Source organism: Muscardinus avellanarius, assembly GCF_963383645.1.
Source record: "Muscardinus avellanarius genome assembly, chromosome: 4".
Taxonomy (NCBI): Eukaryota; Metazoa; Chordata; class Mammalia; order Rodentia; family Gliridae; genus Muscardinus; species Muscardinus avellanarius.
In genome coordinates, this window is record NC_137789.1 from 52,663,516 (window position 1) to 52,682,394 (window position 18,879).

The following is an 18,879-nucleotide window of genomic DNA, read 5'->3' on the forward strand; positions in this document are numbered from 1 at the left end:
GGATATTTGTGGTGACAAATATTAACTCGTCACTTCTTATGCTTTTTCTTACACTAAGTATTTTGATCTTAGCAGTTTTTGTTCACTTCCTTTTGAAGTAACAAGAGCCTCCAAATTCAATTCACAACTAACTAAAAACCCGAAGCCAGCCAGGCGTGGTGGCGCATGCTTATAATACCAGCATTCGGGAGGCTAAGACAGGAGGATCGCGGTTCGCAGACAGCCTCAGCTATTTATTGAGGCCCTTTACAACTCAGTGAGACCCTGATTCAAAATAAAGAATAAAAAAAAGGACTGGGGCTTTAGCTCAGAGGTAGAATGCCCCTGGGTTCCAACCACAGTACTGCAAAAATAAATAAATAAATAAATAAATAAATAAATAATCAATCCAAAGCCCAGCTGGGTGTGGTGGCACATGCTTGTAATCGCAGTACTTGGGAAGCTGATACAGGAGGATCACAGCTTCATGGCCAGCATCAGCTGCTTAGTGAGGCTCTCTGCAACTTAGTAAGGTGTTGTTTCAAAATAAAGAATAAAAATAGGAATGGGGTTGTAGCTCAGAGGTAGAATGTCCATAGGTCCCATCTCCAGTACCACACACACACACACACACACACACAAAAAAAAAACACCCAAAGCTCAAGTATTAAATCAAGAGATTGAATTAAAGGCAATTAATAATTGTATCATTTGTAATTACATTTGCAATTGCATTTTTTATTGCTTCAAGGCTATTTAAACCCACAATAATCAAAATTCAACAGCTAAGAATCAGAAAATTTGTGTGCTAGTCATAACCTTGCAATTTACTTGTATACTCTTGAGCAAGTTACCTCGATCAAGTTATTTTCTCAATAAAATCAGTAACTGGGACTAACATACACAGATTCTTCTACCTCTAAAGCATTATGATTCTACCACAGACTTAATTTTTTTTTTTTTTTTTTTTTGCGATACTAGGGATGGAACCCATGGGCTTTCTAACTCTGAGCTACACCCCTGCCTTATGTTTTTATTCTTTATTTTGAAACAGGATCTCACTGAGTTGCAAAGGGCCTCACTAAGTAGCTGAGGCTGTCAGCAAACCCCATCCTCCTGTTTCAGCCTCCCAAATGCTGGGATTACAAGCGTGCTCCACCACACCCAGCTCAGACTTAATTCTTTAACTTATTTGCATTTTAGTATAGGCTGAATTACACCCCCATCATATGTTGAAGTCTTAATCCACAGTATCCCCAAAATCGGAGATAGGATCTCCACAGCCCTAGTTTTTTTGTGTTTTTTTTAAACAGAGGCTCACTACGTTGCTGTAGGCTTCGTTAAGTTGCTATGGCTGGCTTTAAACCGTGATCCTCCTGTCTCAGTCTCCAATTATTGAAATTTCAGGCTTGCCCCGCCACTCCCAATTGACACAGGATCTTTCAAGAGGTAATTAAAAAATATGTTTTAAAAATGTCATTAAGGTAGTCTCTAATAGAAATGATTAGTGTCCTTATAAAATAGGTAACTGAGACACAGACAAGGCACAGAGGGAAGACCATATAAATATATCAGGAGAAGATGGTCATCTATAAGCCAAAAAAATTGCCTCAGAAGAAACAAATCACAACAGCTTGATTACAGACTTCTCCCCTTCATAAAAGAAAGAAAATAACCTTTGGTTGTTTAAGGAACACAGTGTATGGTATTTTGTCTTTGGCAGCTCCAGCAAACTAATATACCTTCCTAAAAACTATTTTGTTCTAATGTATGCAGGATGCTTCTATTATAATTTCTGAAGTCATCTATTCACTGTATAAGTATTTATAAAATATTATATACTTGAGTATATTCTGCCCAATTAAATCATAAGAGATAACTAAGTTTATGCAATTTATGAAGGTTTTATTGTGAAGTATACTGACATTTACAGCCTTCTCAGAAGATCATTATAGCATAATCTTTACATAGAGGACAATTTTATTCCTTATATGGATGTTCAGCACAATCTAATAAAACAATGTAAATGTCCAACAACAGGAGCAAAGCAAAATAGTGATCCAGGCAAAGCACTGTATACTTATAAAATCTATTATTTCTGTACCAAAACAAATTAAATATCCAAAAACTAGTATAGCATAGGAAAGAATCAAATTCACAATGTTTTAAGAGAACAGTTTTATAATCAGAACTTATATAAGTATGTCTTATACTAATTAGTATAAACAACATTATACTTATTTAACTTATAACACCTCGTGTCCTAAAATTATATAAAAACAAATTTTTAAATCATAAATGAGTCTTCAAAAATTTCTTAAAAATTAACTTATTATTTGAAGCATTAGCATTTATTGTAACCCAGCAAGTCAACCTCTAGAAATTACTGAAAAAATATCTAAAGAAATAAGATGGACATGAAAATATACAGATTTGAAAAAGGATAGTTCAGTGAACTATTAGAAACTGTCATGTAATAAAAGATTAAATAATAGTATAAAAAAAATTATGTGGCTCTTAAAAAACCATAAACTCTATCTGAGTTTTAGTCTTATTTTTTACTTTAATCTTTAATGAATCACATATTTTGAGAATTTGATAAAAGCTAAGAATTCTGTCCTCAGAATTACATATTAATGCATATACACTTAAATTTCTGCATAGTGATGGAAGGTATACAAATAATTATAGTCTAAACTACCTTGAAATTTTCCATGAAAATTTCCATGTTTTCATGGAAACATGATTATAGCATACTGTAATTTATTTAAAATGTAAAGATAGCGGGGCGTGGTAGCGCACGCTTGTAATCCCCGCGCCTGGGAGGCGGAGACAGGAGGATCGCGCAGGTTTAAAGCAAGCCATGCTGGCTTAAAAGACCCTATTTCAAAAATATAAAATAGGTTTGGGAGTGTAGCCCGGACATAGAAGGGCTTCCAGGAACCCCAGTACCACAAAAAAAAAAAAAGAAAGAAAAAAAAAAGAAAAGAAAAGATAAACCAGTAACTGGTGGAAAGAAGAAAAATAATGTGTCTTTATCTATCAACAACAACAACAACAACAACAACAAAAACAAAGAGAGCCATCACATCTGGTGTGGTGGTGCACGCTTATAATCCCAGTACTTGGGTGGCTGAGCCAGGAGGATTTTAGTTTCACAGCTAGCCTCAGCTACTTAAGTGAGGCCTTCTGCAACTTAATGAGACCCTGTTTCTACATAAAGAATAAAAAATAGGGTTGGAGTACATGTGTAGCTCAGAGGTAGAATGCCCCTGGGTTTAATCTCCAGTACAGCAAAATAAAAAAAGAAAAGAAAAAGACAATAGACCAAATTGTTGGCAGTATTTATCCTTATACAGAAGAATTACAGGTAAATTTTATACTATTTTATGAATTTCTATAGTCTCTATATTTTCTACAATAATCTTGTTTTATAATAAAAAAGAAAATTTATCAGTCAAGTAAAAAGGAACAGGTTCAGATAATTATTTTTCCAAGTTTTAAAGTATAAAAGTAAATAATAAATGATTGATAAACACTGATAACACAGTATTTGTGAATGACAAGCCGGGCATGGTGGTGCACGCTTGTTATCCCAGCATTTGGGAGGCTGAGACTGGAGGATCGCGGTTCGTGGACAGCCTCAGCTACTTAGGCATTCTGCAACTTAGTGAGTTCGTATTTCAGAATAAAGAATAAAAAATAGGGTAGACGGTGTAGCTCGATGGTCTAATGCCCCTGGGTTCCATCCCAAGACCCACAAAAAAATAAAAAAATAAAAAATAAATAAAGATTACATAAAGAAAAGAGTAGATATTATCTATTTTATATAATGTCTCCAACTAAAAAGCAATCATAGGCAGTAACTAAAGTTTTCTTATACAAATATAAAACTATCTTTTTGCTGGACTTCAGGATATGTTCAAATAAACTCAAGAAGAAACAAAGATACAACAAATACTTACATTTTCTATTGTGAGTTAATAGAGCTTGTTTCAAATCTATTGTTGCTCTTCCTAATAAAGTGTCTGCTTTTAATGTATGATGACTCCAAACCCGAAATTCCAAGGTAGTCTGCGGGGTCACATTTCTGCAAGGGTAAATTTATAACAAAAATATAGAAGCATACATCATTACTCTAAGTGATCATTCCTCTGCTTAGTTCAGTCATTTTCTTTCTTTTTTTTTTTTTTTTTCGGGTCTGGGGATGGGACCCAGGGGCATTCGACCTCTGAGCCACACTTCCTGCCCTATTTTTTTTTATTCTTTATTTTGAAACCAGGTCTCACTGAGTTGCAGAGGGCCTCACTAAGTAGCTGAGGCTGTCTGCGAACCACGATCCTCCAGTCTCAGCCTCCCGAATGCTGGGATTACAAGCGTTGCCACCATGCCCAGCTTCTATACTGGGAATTCAGTTCATTTAATATTGTATGAAAAGGAAACTGAATTATGAATTAAAATATTTACTTTAAAATACACTAGGACTTTAACAACTAAGTACAAATTTTTGAAGTTAGCAAACTAAAATACCAGCAATACATTGAATTTTACTGAGACTTCCTAATAATATGGTTTTCATATGAACAAATTTCTAAAGATTTAAGAAAACTGATCCACTACTTATAATGCTTTACAATGCACAAATTATTATCACCACATGCAGAGAATATGGCTGTATGGAAATAGTTTAATTGATAAAAGCAATAAATACTCTTATGCTTTTTCTTTAAGCAAAATTAAATTTAAAATGTATTCATATTTTTAAAGATTTTGCATTGTTTATACAAGGTACTTACACAGTTAGTTGTTCATCCCATTTTGGGTTGGACGAACTACTGGATTTTGCTGTTTTTTTAATTTCTCCATCTACAATTACTTCTGCATATATTGCTGTTCCAAACCAGTTCTTTTTTCTTTTTAGTTTGGCACTAGAAACTAATTATAAAAAAAAGATAATCACTAGTGAATATGTTTAGCCAGAAAGTAGAACTACCTCTGAATAAACCAATAAAAATAGGACTCTACTCCTTGTATAACTAGAACTCTTCTCATTGGTAAGAGACGATACAAAGTGCTAATGATAATGCCTGAGAGCCATTTGAATTTCTCTGTAATGATTTTATTGAGATAAAATTCACATACCATATGATTCATCCATTTAAACTGTAAAGTTCATTAATTTTGACAGGTTTACAGAGTTGTACAAAAACTACCACAATTTTAAAACATTGTTACTCCAAAAAGAAATACACATCATTAAGCAGTAACTCTTAATTCCTCCCAAACATCCCACTCCCATTCCAGCTCTAGGCAACCACTAATTGACCCTGTCCTAGGGAATGGCATGAAATCATACATGTCTTTTGTGACTGCCTTTTCTCACTCAGCATAATGTCTTAAGTATCATCCAAGATGCAGCGCACAATACTACTTCATTCCTTTTCTTGCCAAATAATATTCCATCCTACAGAACACATTTGACTTACTGCTCATCAGTTAATAGACATTTGAATTCTTCCCACTTTTTGCCTCTTGTGCCTAATGCTCCTAAATATCTGTGTATGAGGTTTTGTATGAATGTATGTTTTTTATTTCCCTTGAGCATTTAAGAATTGGCACTGCTTACTAACGTGGTTGTCTCTGTTGAGTCAATGCTAGACTTTTTCCTAAGTGGCTACACTATTTATTGTACCCATCAAAGTGTCCTGATTTCTCCATATCTTTGTCACCATTTGAATTTAATTCTAACCTGCATCAAGAGTTGAGAAAAGTGTTTCTTCAAATTCAACCTACCAATTAATGTCCCTGCCAGCAATATTCATCACATAATGGTGGCACTTTACTATTAATTTATTTTTGGTGCTGGGGGTTGAAGCTAGAGGCATTCTCACTTTGAGCTATACCCACAGTCCTATTTTATTTTTTATTCTGAAACAAGGTCTCACTAAGTTGAAGAGGGTCACTGAGTTACTGAGGCTGGCTGCTTATATGCTATCCTCTTGTCTCAGCCTCCAAAGTACTGGGGTTACAAGTGTGTACCATCACACCCAGTTTGGCACTGTCTTTTAGAAATGTTTTATTCTTTTACCTGGAAAGCTGGTCTCAAAAAAAAAAAAAGAAAAGAAAAGAAAAGAAATCTACTTTTTCAAATACAAACGTTAAAATCAAAATGCCATGTACCAGTATAGAAGGTAATCACAACCCTATAGAGAATGTGAATTTTAAATCTAATTTACTCAATACATGAAGAAACTAATTCAGGCTAACCATGTGACGTTACAATCACTAATCCAAATAAGGGATTACGTATTTTCAGGGCATACACCGATCACCAAGCAGCAGGAACAACATATCAAGATCACTTCTGTAATAAGCTACCTAGAGCATCCAGGATGTGAGGTTTAGGAAAGGGAAAGTCTCCTCCTTGTCACACACATGGACTGTTGAGATATGAAAATAGACAAGCTATCTAAGCTTCATTTTATTGTGAGAATAATCACACAAAGAAATCAATCCAATGTAATATGACAAATACTTCAGCAGAGGCAAAGAGTTGGAAATATAGTAATCTCCAATTATTATGAGATGAGTGACATGAAAGGTCACTCCTTTAGAAAATACTGTATTTAAGTACTGGCAACACAACACAATCAACAAGTGCTCAGGGTTATATATATATATCTGAAGTGCTCCTCTCAGGATCTTAGTAAAACTCATTTCTATTCTCTGCTTTTCCAAGTTGCCCTTAGTTCAATACCACTGTACTGAACAAAGATGGCCAAACTTGCTCTCTCTCAAGAAATCAAACAAAAGTGTCACTTCCCCAGTATATGCCGGTTTTATTCATACACTAGGAAAAATAGGAAGAAGAATGTAATATAAAATGGTGTTAAAGGCATAAAGTGGGATTTATCTGAGTTCTTATTTAACTCTGTCAATACTAGAAGCTCAGCCTTAAGGAAATCAACTAATTTCTGCCCATCAATTTTCTCATATGAAAATCAGAAACAATATTACCTGATTCTTAGGATTGATGAGTAAAGGCACACAAACCTCCACATCATCAATGACCTCCTGGCACCTGCCATGGTGGCCACTGTTCCATTATTATTACTGATAGTGAGTTCATTGCAAGCCCATTCAAACACATTTTTTTTTTGGGGGGGTGGTATTGGCGTTCCTGGAAGCCCTTCTACCTCCGGGCTACACTCCCAGACCTATTTTATATTTTTATTTGGAAACAGGGTCTCTTAAGCCAGCAAGGCTGGCTTCGAACCTGCACAGTCCTCCTGTCTCCGCCTCCCAAGCGCAGGGATTACAAGCGTGCGCCACCACGCCCAGCCAAAACACATTTTTAAAAAACAATTTCTAATATAATTTATACTATGCTGGTAAAAAGTTACATATCATTAACTACAGTAATATGATTTATATAACCAAAGACAATTAAACAGAAGTTCTTATTAGTTGAAATACATAGGATAATTTAACTTTCCCATTAAATGAGTTTTCTTTGGTGTTATACATAAAATATCCTCTACTGTAATATTATGTAAGTATTAAAAGCAGGCCAGGTGTTGTGGCACAGGACTATAATCCTGGTACTTGGAAAGCTGAGGCAGGATGATCATAGGTTCGAAGTTCAAAGCTAGCCTCAGAAACTAAGTGAAAACTTGTTTCCAAATAAAAATATAAAATAGGCTGGGCAGTATAGCTTGAAGGTAGACTGCCCTTGGGTTCAATCCCCAGTACAAGAGAGGGAGGTAAGTACATAAGTAAATTAGTTAATTAGCTATGTGGGAACATTAATTTTAAAACTCTACTTAAATTCCATAAGCTGGCCATGGTGACTCATGCTTGTAATCCCGGTACTTAGGAGGCTAAAACAGGAGGATTGCAAGTTGTGGCCAGCCTCAGCAACTCAGTGAGGCCCTCCATAACTTAATGAGACCCTGTTTCAAAATAAAAAATAGGGCTGGGGGTATAGCTCAGAGGTTGAATGCCCCTGGGTTCAATCCCTAGTACCAAAAATAAATAAATAAGTAACCTCCTAAAACATCTAGTAATAAACTTAAGAAATGTATAATTTCCACATGAAGACAACTATAAAACTTTACTGATTAAAATAAAAAACTTGAAGAGAGTAATTTGATATTCTTGAATTTAGAAATCTTAACATTGAAAGCTTTCAATTATTTCCAACTTAATTCATCATTTTAAAAGAAAAATATCAATTTATTGGTGTTGAGTGCTTTTGCTGGGGACAGAAAAAAAGGAAGAAAAAAAGGGAGAAAAAAATCAATTTAAAACAAGGTAAAAATTTAGAAAAGAGTGAAGGCAAAATGAAAAGTAATAAGAGATTTCTCCTTTTTTTTTTTTTTTAACACTACTAGGGATTGAGCCCAAGAGTTCTATACCACTGGAGCTACATCCCTAGCCCTTTTTAAAATTTTACTTTGAGAGCCAGGCGTAATCCCTGAGCTTGGGAGGCTGAGACAGGAGGATCACAGAGGTTTGAAGCCAGCCTCAACTTAGTGAGAGAGACCCTGTTTCCAAATAAAGTATAAAATAGGTCTGGGAGTATAGCCCAGAGGTAGAAAACCTCTGGGTTCCACCCTAGTACCACCAAAAAAAAAATTTTACTTTGACATGGGGTCTAAGTAGCCCAGGATGGCCCTGAACGCACAATTCTGTTACCTCAGCCTTCCCGGTGATAGAATTACAGCATTTGCAAACTTTTTTTAAGTACCAGCTCTGCAAACTTTTTTTAAGTACCATAAAATGAAAATGATGTGACAGTGATGTAAGAAAAGCAATGAGAATAGAACAATTAAGATATTAACACATGATCAGGGCATTTCAAATCAACAGGAAAAGATGGATTATTCTGTACATGTTCGAAATATTTAAGAAGAGGCTAAGTCTATAATTCACTAATACAAAATTAAGAAATATAAGATTTAAATTTTTATTTTAAACAGTAAAGATACTATAAAACACAATAGTGGAAAAAACTAAAAGAGCCCAGCTTTACAATCTCATGTATTCTTTTTATGTATCTTACAAACCTAATGCTTTTCACCCTTTCCTGCTGAAAATCTGAAATTTATCATATTAAAGACAACGCACCCCTATATGCTATTATATTTATGTCCTGGTACACAACAGTATTTATCATATTAGACTAGGTAGTTTTTTGTTTCTTTTCTGTTTTCCTGCTTTCTTTTTTTTTTTTTTGGGGGGGTGGTGGTACTGGGGTTCCTGGAAGCCCTTGTACCTCCGGGCTACACTCCCAGACCTATTTTTACATTTTTATTTGGAAACAGGGTCTCCTAAGCCAGCGCGCGGGGCTGGCTTCGAACCTGCGCGATCCTCCTGTTTCTGCCTCCCAAGCGCGGGGATTACAAGCGTGCGCCACCACGCCTGGCTGTTTTCCTGCTTTCTATGATCACTGTTCTTTCCTCTTTCCTCTCTCCTCCCCCTTTTTATTTCAGTACTGGAGACTGAACCCAGGTCCTTGGACATGCCAGGCAAGCACTCCACCACTAAGCTATATCCCAAGCCTATTTTTCTTATTCTCATTTGTTGCTTCTATTCATATAGGTTAAAAACAGAAATAAGAATATAATTATATATGATAATAATACAAATACTCTAGGATTTAAAAAATAACTTAGCTCAGAGCAGAGTACCTCAGTTTACAAACAGCAAACTGTCTGTCTGTAAAAGCAAGGGGCCTTAGCTAGGCGTGGTGGTGCACGCTTGTAATCCCAGCATTCCAGAGGCTGAGACCAGAGAAGCATGGTTCGCGGACACCCTCAGCTACTTAGTGAGGCCCTCTGCAACTTAGTGAGACCGATTCAAAATAAAAAATTAAAATTGGGCTGGGAGTGAAACTCGGAGGTCGAATGCCCCTGGGTTCCATCCTCAGACCCGCAAAAAAAATAAATAAAAATCAAGGGGCCTTAACATAACACTATCGTTTTTAAAAATAAAAGAAAAATCAACAGAGAAATCGTTGTTACCTAAGAAAAGAAGCAACAACTGGAAGTTCTAAGGTCTGGGTTAATTTTTTTTTATTATTAACAGAAGACACTTGATCTCCTGATTCTTAAGTTTCCTCACTGATAAGTCAAAAACATTATTTAAAAACAAGGCCGGGCGTGGTGGCGCACGCTTGTAATCCCCACGCTTGGGAGGTGGAGACAGGAGGATCGGGCAGGTTCGTAGCCAGGCTCGCTGGTTTAGGAGACCTTGTTTCAAAAAAATATATAAAAAAATAGGTCTGGGAGTGTAGCCCGGAGGTAGAGAAGGGTTTCCAGGAACCCCAATACCACCAAAAAAACAAAAACAAAAAAACCAAGGTATTATAAAATCAGTAAAATTAAAGTTTTAAAAATTAAGTTACTAAAAATGAGAGAAAGATAAAGGTATGGAGAAAAGAAAAAACCTGGCACTTAAAACCTGGTACCATTTAACATTAAGTACAAGTTTTAGTACATTTATGGGGTAAATTGGTTGAATTAGGTATTGGGGATAAGTTTACTAAATTAAAATCACCATATAATTATGAAAATCACTTACCAGTTACCTGTAACTGTAACCTTCCACTACGATTATTACTAGTATCAGATCTTGGTGAAGCAGTGGCCATGTCCCAAAATTCAGCTTAAACCTAAAAAAAAAAAAAAAAAAAAAAAATTTTCACATATGAAACCAGAGATCTTAATTTTCAAGATGACTAAAACTGTTAGCTTATATCAAATGAAATTCATACTTCTTTTTAATCTACATGCTGACATTCACCACTTGTCAAGTTCTCCATTTCAAATGGAGTTAAGACATAAAACATTGTAGAATAAGCCATGTGTGGTGGTGTAGTTCTGTAATCTCAGTACCCGGGAGGCTGAGATAGGAGGGTTACAGGTTTGAGACTCAAAGAAATTTAGCAAGACACTGTGTCAAATGTCCCATGATACAATCAGTTCCAAAGAACTAAAATAAATAACATCTGAATCCATTCAAATAACAAAATAGAGCCAGGTGTGGTGGTGCACGCTTGTAATCCCCGTGCTTGGGAGGCTGAGTCAGTAATATCACACAGGTTCAAAGCCAGCCTCAGCTACTTAGTGAGGCTCTCAGCAATTTAGTGAGATCCTGTTTCTGAATAAAATATAAAATAGGTCTGGAAGTATAGCCCAGAGGTAGAAAGCTCCTGGGTTCCACCCCTAGTACCACCAAAAATAAAATTAAAAAAATATATATATATATATATAAATGATAATACTAAGAATTCAATTGATTTATATTGATCTATAAATAAAATATATAAATTAACATATTATACAAACCTTAAGTATGTTGCCCCTTTTTCTTTAATACTTCAGTGTGTATTTTCTTTTCCTTTTTTTTTTTTTGTGGTACTGGGAATGGAACCCAGGGGCACTGTACCTTCGAGCTATACCCTCAATTCTGTTTTTAGTCTTTATTTTTTTTTAAAACAGGGTCTCACTGAGTTGCAAAGGGCCTTGCTAAGTAGCTAAGGCTGTCTGGAACCGTGATCCTTCTATCTCAGCCTCCGGAATGTGTATTTTCTAAGAGTAAAAATACTCTTAGCCAGGCATGGTGGCGCACGCTTGTAATACTAGTGCATGGGAGACTCAGACAGATCACACAGGTTTGAAGCCAGCTTCAGCTACTTAGTGAGGCTCTCAGCAACTGGGTGAAACCCTGTTTCCAAATAAAGTATAAAATAGGTCTGGGAGTATAGCTCGGAGGTAGAAAAGCCCCTGAGTTCCACCCCTAGTAACACACACACACACAACACACACAACACACACAACACACACACACACACACACGTCTCTTTAAAAAAATCAACAGAACAATGATCAAATGATATAATTTAAAATTACTATTAACTAAAGTTCATATTCTAATTTTATTAACTGTCTCAACAAATAGTTTTATCAAAAATTTTTAAATATGGTATCTGCTCCAAGTTTATATACTGTTATGTCCCTAGTATATTTTGCATGTTGTTTTTTATACTTTTTTCAAAGTTCTGCTCCACTCTTCCTTGTCCCAATTTTTAGTTTTTAAATAAAATACAAAGCAGAGCTACTAGAGCTATCTTCTGTATAAGAAATATCTCAAGGCTCAATTTCTATCCACCCTTAACATACTAAATATAAAATAGAACACTCTGGCAAGATTAAGAAATACTAATAAATAATAATGTTATGGCCTTTTCTCCTCTATTCCTAGTTTTTTCTATGCTTCATTTATAGCCTTCCCTCAAATTCAGGAACCCATACTTTAAATATTATATTCTCTTCTGTAATATATGGTTGCATATATGCTTGAATGCAGTTGTATGCTTGAATGCAGTTGAATGTGTATTCCTGAGCACGTGTGTGTCTGTGTAAGAGATAAATGTTTGCTTTTTTTTATGATTAGCCATAGTTAGAATATATTTACAGGTTTTGAGATCTCAGGCCAAATTTCTCATTCTGTAGATGAAAAAACAAGCAAGAATTACATCTACCTGAGAGAAATCAGGTGTTATGTTCGTATGAGAAAATCAATGGTGACAGAACCCTTAAATAAGCACTGAGCAATGAAGAACATCAATAGAAATGGAAGGTTTTCTATTTCTAGTAGTCTTGTCTACTGGATTATTTTAAAACCTCTTCCTGCTTTAACACAAATAGGTCCTGGATAAATTAAAACAAATTGACTACTCTTAAAGTTCTGTTAATGTTCTTAAAAAGTATAGGAAATTATCAAGCCTGCACTACTCTTAAAAAAAAATCTGAGGAATGAAAACCAAAACAAAGTAAGTTGAAATAACATTAAGGAATGGTTAGCAGTTAGCAAAAATACACATACACATATACACATACATACATTAGAGTGCTGCCCAGGATGTGCGTGCTGATAGCACTGAGATCAGAAAATAAAGCTGGGCCTACCGCGAGGTGAGGGACCCGAAAGCTCACTAGCTAGGGCCCAATAAGAGTAACCACTAACACACAGCAGAACACACGTGCATATATTATCAGGAAAGCACCCCAATTTAAGCCTTGGGATTACCCAAGATGAAGAGCAACCACAGCCAACCCTATAATTTTAAAAACCAAATTTGCAAAAAAAAAAAAAAAAGTCACCATAAGACTCAGGAGAAACAAAATACAGTAGTTGCTGACCTCCAAGAACTTCATATATTACAATGATCAACTATAAACCTTTAGAAATTAGTTTAAGCCAGGCGTGGTGGCTCATGCTTATAATCCCATCATTTGGGAGGCTGAGACCGGAGGATCACGGTTCGCGGACAGCCTCAGCTACTTAGTGAGGCCCTCTGCAACTCAGTGAGACCCGGTTTCAAATAAAGAATAGAAATTAGTTTAAGCAACAGAAGACTAAATAAAACATGACCAAGCCAGAAAATATAAAAATGGCAATGTATATTTGAAAAAAAAAAAAAAACTCGGCAGACTTTTAGTTTATTTTAAAATAGCTCTGCATTTAAAAAAATAGTTGCAAAAATCAACTTCTATTAATTGACTGTTTTTATTTTTATTTTTTAAAGACATAAAAATTGGGTGATTTGGTTCGAAGCACCCCCTCATATTACCCCTGGGTAACATGAGGCTGTAACTATCTTCTGTATTTCTATCTTATTAATAAACTCCTTTAAATCTCAAAAAAAAGACATAAAAATTGTGCATATACATGAAGTACCAGCCAATGTTTTCAAATGTTCAAATCAGGGCAAAGCATATCAACCTTCTCAAATGTCCATCTTTTTTTGTCATAAAAAACATTCAAAATCCTTTCTTTCCTTTAGCTTTCTGAACTCTACAGCACATTATCCATAGTTACTGTGTTATCATCACTCTACTGCTCATTAAAACACCAGAACTTACCTCTGTCCTCTTAGTATCCACTAACCAACCTTTCTCCATTCCTCTTTTTTTCTCCCTCCCATTTAATGTCTTACAATTGTATGCTGCACTTGCTATAATAAATGAACCAATATCAATATGCTGCTATTATCCATGGTTTATTCAGATTTCCTTGGTTTTTAGCTAATGTCCCCTTTTCTATTCCAAAATCCCATCAAGAACACCATTTAACATTTAATTGTATCATTTCCTTAAGTTCCTCTTATGACAAGCTTCTCAGGTCTTTCCTTAGCATTTAGTTTTGTTGTATTTAGTATTTTTCCATGTGAGGGCCTCGCATCTGCTAGGCAAGTGCTCTGTCGCTGAGCTACACCTGCAGTCCACTTTCCTTGTTTATTGATGGCCTTGAGGAGTACAGTTAAGATGTTTTGCAAAATGTTCTTCATCTGGGATATGTCTGACACTTTTCTCATTGTTAAACTGAGGTTGCTGGTTTTAAGACAAAGACCACAGATATAAAGTGCCATTTTCATCGTATTATATGCTATCAACATGATTTATGACTGCTGATGCTGACCTAATCAGCTGGCTGAATAGTGTTTGCCAGATTCCACAACTATAAAGTTACTCTTTCCCCTTTTCCCACACTGCGTATTCTTGGAGAAAGTCACTCCAAGCAGCCTACACTAAAAGATGAGGGCCAGATGTGCTCTACTCCTTTAAGTTAGAGTCTCTACACAAAGTAGTTCACCAAGTAGTATTTTAAAAATAAATCTAATAGAGACATAAAATTAGAATGTAAGAATCATTAAATTTAAATATAAATATAAAAACATAATTTACAAAGTGTTAAAATGAATGGATGAAAAATACCAAAAAGAGGTTAAAAGACACAAAAGATAAAATGAGATCTGACATATATCTGAGTTCCAGAAAATGAAAAAAATAGGTCATTTCAGGAGAGAAAATTACTTAACTTTTTAAACTGATAAATGATATTTATCCAGAACTACAAGAAAAACAATACTTCATAAAGAGACATGATAAATATAAAGAAGTTCATAAGTGCTGGATGTGATGGCGCATGCCTGTAATCCCAGTACTTGAGAGGCTGAGACAGGAGGATCACAGGTTCAGGGACATAGCAACATAGCAAGACTCTCAGCAACCTAGTGAGAGATGCTTTCATATTAAAAATTTTTAAAAGGGGCTGGGGATGTAGTTCAGAGGTAGAATGCCCCCAGGTTCAATTCCCAGTACCACACACACATTAAAAAAAAAGTAGTTCACACTTGTCTACATAGCAGTAAAATCACAGAGCACCAAAATAGAGACTATATTTAAAGTAGCCAGAAAGGAAAACGATTACAAATAATATGGTAAAATAGCCAGAGGGAAAAGAGATTACAAATAGAAGAGAGTAATATATTAGTAGAATTCTTAACAGAAACAATAAAAGCACAGAAAGTAAAACAAACATCTACAAAAGACTGAAAGAATTAAAAATGAGGTAACCATCAAAACTCTTGGGGGAACACGGAAGGCATTAAAACACTGCCAGATAAAATAAGTGCTTTTAAACAGTAGATTTAGTTCAAGAAAATCTAAAGGATGTGTTTCATGAAACACTGAAACATTAACACTGAAAGATGATCTGAGACACAAGAATTTAAAGATGAGCAAAGAAACTGCTTTGTACACAATTTAAATATTGCCTGAATAAAACAATAAAAACAACAACTCATAGTGTTTAATTATGAAAAAGACAAGGATCATCATTTTTCTGGCTGAGATAGAGCCCATCCTGCCATGTAGCTTTGATGACCATCATTGTCCTAGAAGAGATGATATTAATTCTGAAGACAAATGTCATGATCATTATGGAGACCACAGACATAGACTGCTACGATGACTAAAGCAGCCAAAACTACAACAGAGAATAGGTCTGACTTCAGGAGAAGTGTCTGTCAAGGAGCTCTGTAGGAGTAATGACTAAAGAGGAAAGATGGACCACGAAGATGGGGAAGACAGAAGGGACAGATGAAGAACTGGGAAGATGATTAATCTCAGGAAGATTACAGATGAGCTGACAGCAAACAGTCCCTCCCAAACACCAAACTGAAGGTGAAACTTCCGAGCACTCCTAAGAAAGATGACTCCTGCTGGTCCTTCCCAGTGCAGTGGAGCAAATTCTTTCTTGAAAGGGACAAAGTCTCCTGACTCAGGTTCAGAACAAGAAGAGCAGCTACAAAAGAAACAGGAGAAATTATAGCATCAAGTCGGTGAACCAAAACTAGACGTAGGGCCTCAGGAGAGACACCCAGGCTGTCAAAGTGAGGAAAGGAGTGGAACAGACGAGGATAGGAAGCAAATCATGCCCCGATCGGGACTTCAGCCACCTACATCAGAAATCACATCCCAAGGCCTGAAGGACAGAGTGAGAAGTCTCTCCAAAATGAGATTCTTTCCAACCTCTAAGCCTCCCAAACCTGATCAGCTGCTATAGGTATGGCTGACCTCTTTACCAAAAGAGAATGCCCGAGTGAACCCAAGTGCTAATCCTGCTTGATCTCAGCGCTCAGATATACCAGAGCGACCTCCTAACCATCAGTGGCGGAAAGTACCTCCAGCTCAACAAAGGAGTCAGCCAGGAAAAAGGAAATAAAGCAATTGGGGTGAGTATCCCCAAAAAGGGAATTTCAATATGTTCCAGTAAGTGGAGGGAACAAGAAGGGCCAATGGAAGGAGTCTGAGGAAAGTTTGACAAAAAAGATCAGGATTTCACATCTGTATTTCTGGGCAGTAAATGAAACCTAAGGACAGATGAAGACATTACTTCATCAGGAAATAGATTAAAAAAAAAAACAACAACAAGGGACTACATTAGGAAATTAGACAAAAAGGTAACTGATGTAAATAAAGGAGACAAGTATCAGATTAGCTATCTGAGGAAAATTTTAGAACTTTAGGACACTCTGTTGCCTGGGACTTGGTGGGAACCTGGCAGAAGATGGTTTACTATATCAATTTTTCTCTGTAACTTGATTCCTAGCCCCAATCTATTTCTTTCTTTATTTTATATAAACGCTTCTACATACACTAGTCCTGGAATTCAAGAACAAATGCCTCAAGCCAGGCATAATGGCACATCCCTGTAATCCAGTACTTGGGAGGTTGAGACAGGAGGATAACAGGTTCAAGACCAGCCTCAGCAATGTAGTAAGTCTCAGCAACCGGGCAAGACTGTTTCAAAACAAAAAATTTTTAAAAAGGGCTGGAAGTGTAGCTCAGAGGTAGAACAGGAGAACTGAGGTCAATCCCTAGTACTACACACACAAAAAAGAACAACACAAGCCTTTGGTAACAATTGCAGATTTAAAATATAAGACATGGCAAAATGGTTCAAAATGATATAATCTTACTTTTAAAAGATATTGATAAATTTCAATATACAATTAGCCTATATACTACACTTAATAACATAGTTATGTGGCACTTAGAGTAGAATGCACTACAATCTGGACACTACAGTAACACTGTGAGTAGGGAAATGAGATAACTGAGCCTCAAAAATGTCAAGTGTCCATGGCCATATTTGTTAAATCAACATATTACTAGGTCTACAGAGCTATAATTAATTATCAACACATACTGAGTTTGACTGTCTTAGTTTTTAAAAAGTTAGTCACTTACAATGTATCAGGAACTGTGCTAGACACTGAGGATACAAAGATGAGTAAGACACGATTCCTTCTTTCAAGGAGCTCATAGTCTGGTAAGGTGAAAACCCTGTAAATAAATAAATAGTTTTCAATGTTATAGTTATTAAAATTAGATGCAAAGTAGAAAGCAGTCCACCTGGGGCATACAGACAAAGTAGATAATCCAATCTATTGGGATAAAAAGAGTTCACAGAGAAAATAATCTCTGCATGAATTAGATCTTGAAGTTTAATTCTTCAGGTCTGAATTACAGAGAGAAATCATGGAGAACCTAGGGAACTGCTGATATGGCAGGACAACACGCTCAGAGAATACCGTCAGTTACATCAGAGCTGATTATGTTCAGTTCAGCCCTTTAGAAATGCCATGGGGTTTCATTAAAGTTCATTATTATTCAACTGCAGAGACTAGAAGAGCCCTACATGCATACAGTCAACAACACTTCCAGTATGCCGAGGTTAAAAATCTGTCACTTAGAAGAGTATCTTAGTATCTCATTTAGAAAAGTATTTTAGTTGTCTGCTTACTTTAAGATGTCATTCTTCAATCAAAACCAAAATTTAGCCGGGCGTGGTGGCGCACGCTTGTAATCCCCGCGCTTGGGAGGCTGAGACAGGAGGATCGCGCAGGTTCGAAGCCAGCCGCGCGCGCTGGCTTAGGAGACCCTATTTCCAAATAAAAATGTAAAAATAGGTCTGGGAGTGTAGCCCGGAAGTAGAAGGGCTTCCAGGAACCCCAGTACCACAAAAAAAAAAAAAAAATTTAAAAAAACGATTAGATCTGATTTATTTCATACTATGTACACAGTGTTATACTTTGAAATCCTTTAAAGTACTGTTAAAAATCCATGTACCTGTGCTAGGCTTGGTGGTGCATGCTTGTAATCCCTGTGCTTGGGAGGCTGAGACAGGAGGATCACACATGTTGGAAACTAGCCACTGCTACTTAGTGAGGCTCTCAGCAACTTAGTGAGACTCTGTTTCCAAAAAAAAAAAAAAAAAAAAAAAAAAAACATAAAATGGGTCTGGGAGTATAGCCTGGAAATAGAAACCCTCTGGCTTCTATCCCCAGTACCACACACACACACACACACACACACACACACACACACACACAAAATCCATGTACCTGGACCAATTAATATACATACTTACAGGGTGCCTAGTTTGTAAAGCATGCATTATAAGGATACAAAAATGGTAGAAGACAAAGTCCCAGCTTCAATATGGAGGCTAATTTTGAAGCCAATATTATTACATAGAAAATAA

The 18,879-nt window shown here is 36.1% G+C and overlaps 1 protein-coding gene across 3 annotated transcripts in view; it reads right to left on the reverse strand.

The window, feature by feature from the left end:
• Window positions 1-17,658, reverse strand: part of WWP1 (WW domain containing E3 ubiquitin protein ligase 1) — a gene marked incomplete at both ends in the record, with an annotated part of 78,400 nt that extends 60,742 nt beyond the window's left edge. For 2 of the 3 annotated variants that reach the window (XM_080694548.1, XM_080694546.1), the window contains 3 exons: window positions 3,945-4,069; window positions 4,776-4,914; window positions 10,564-10,633. In XM_080694548.1, coding sequence (XP_080550674.1) covers window positions 3,945-4,069; window positions 4,776-4,914; window positions 10,564-10,633 — 334 coding nt within the window. Of the gene's footprint in view, window positions 1-3,944; window positions 4,070-4,775; window positions 4,915-10,563; window positions 10,634-17,582 lie in introns of those variants that run through there. The other variant, XM_080694547.1, reaches the window with a different exon arrangement.
• Window positions 17,659-18,879: the final 1,221 nt, after the last annotated feature.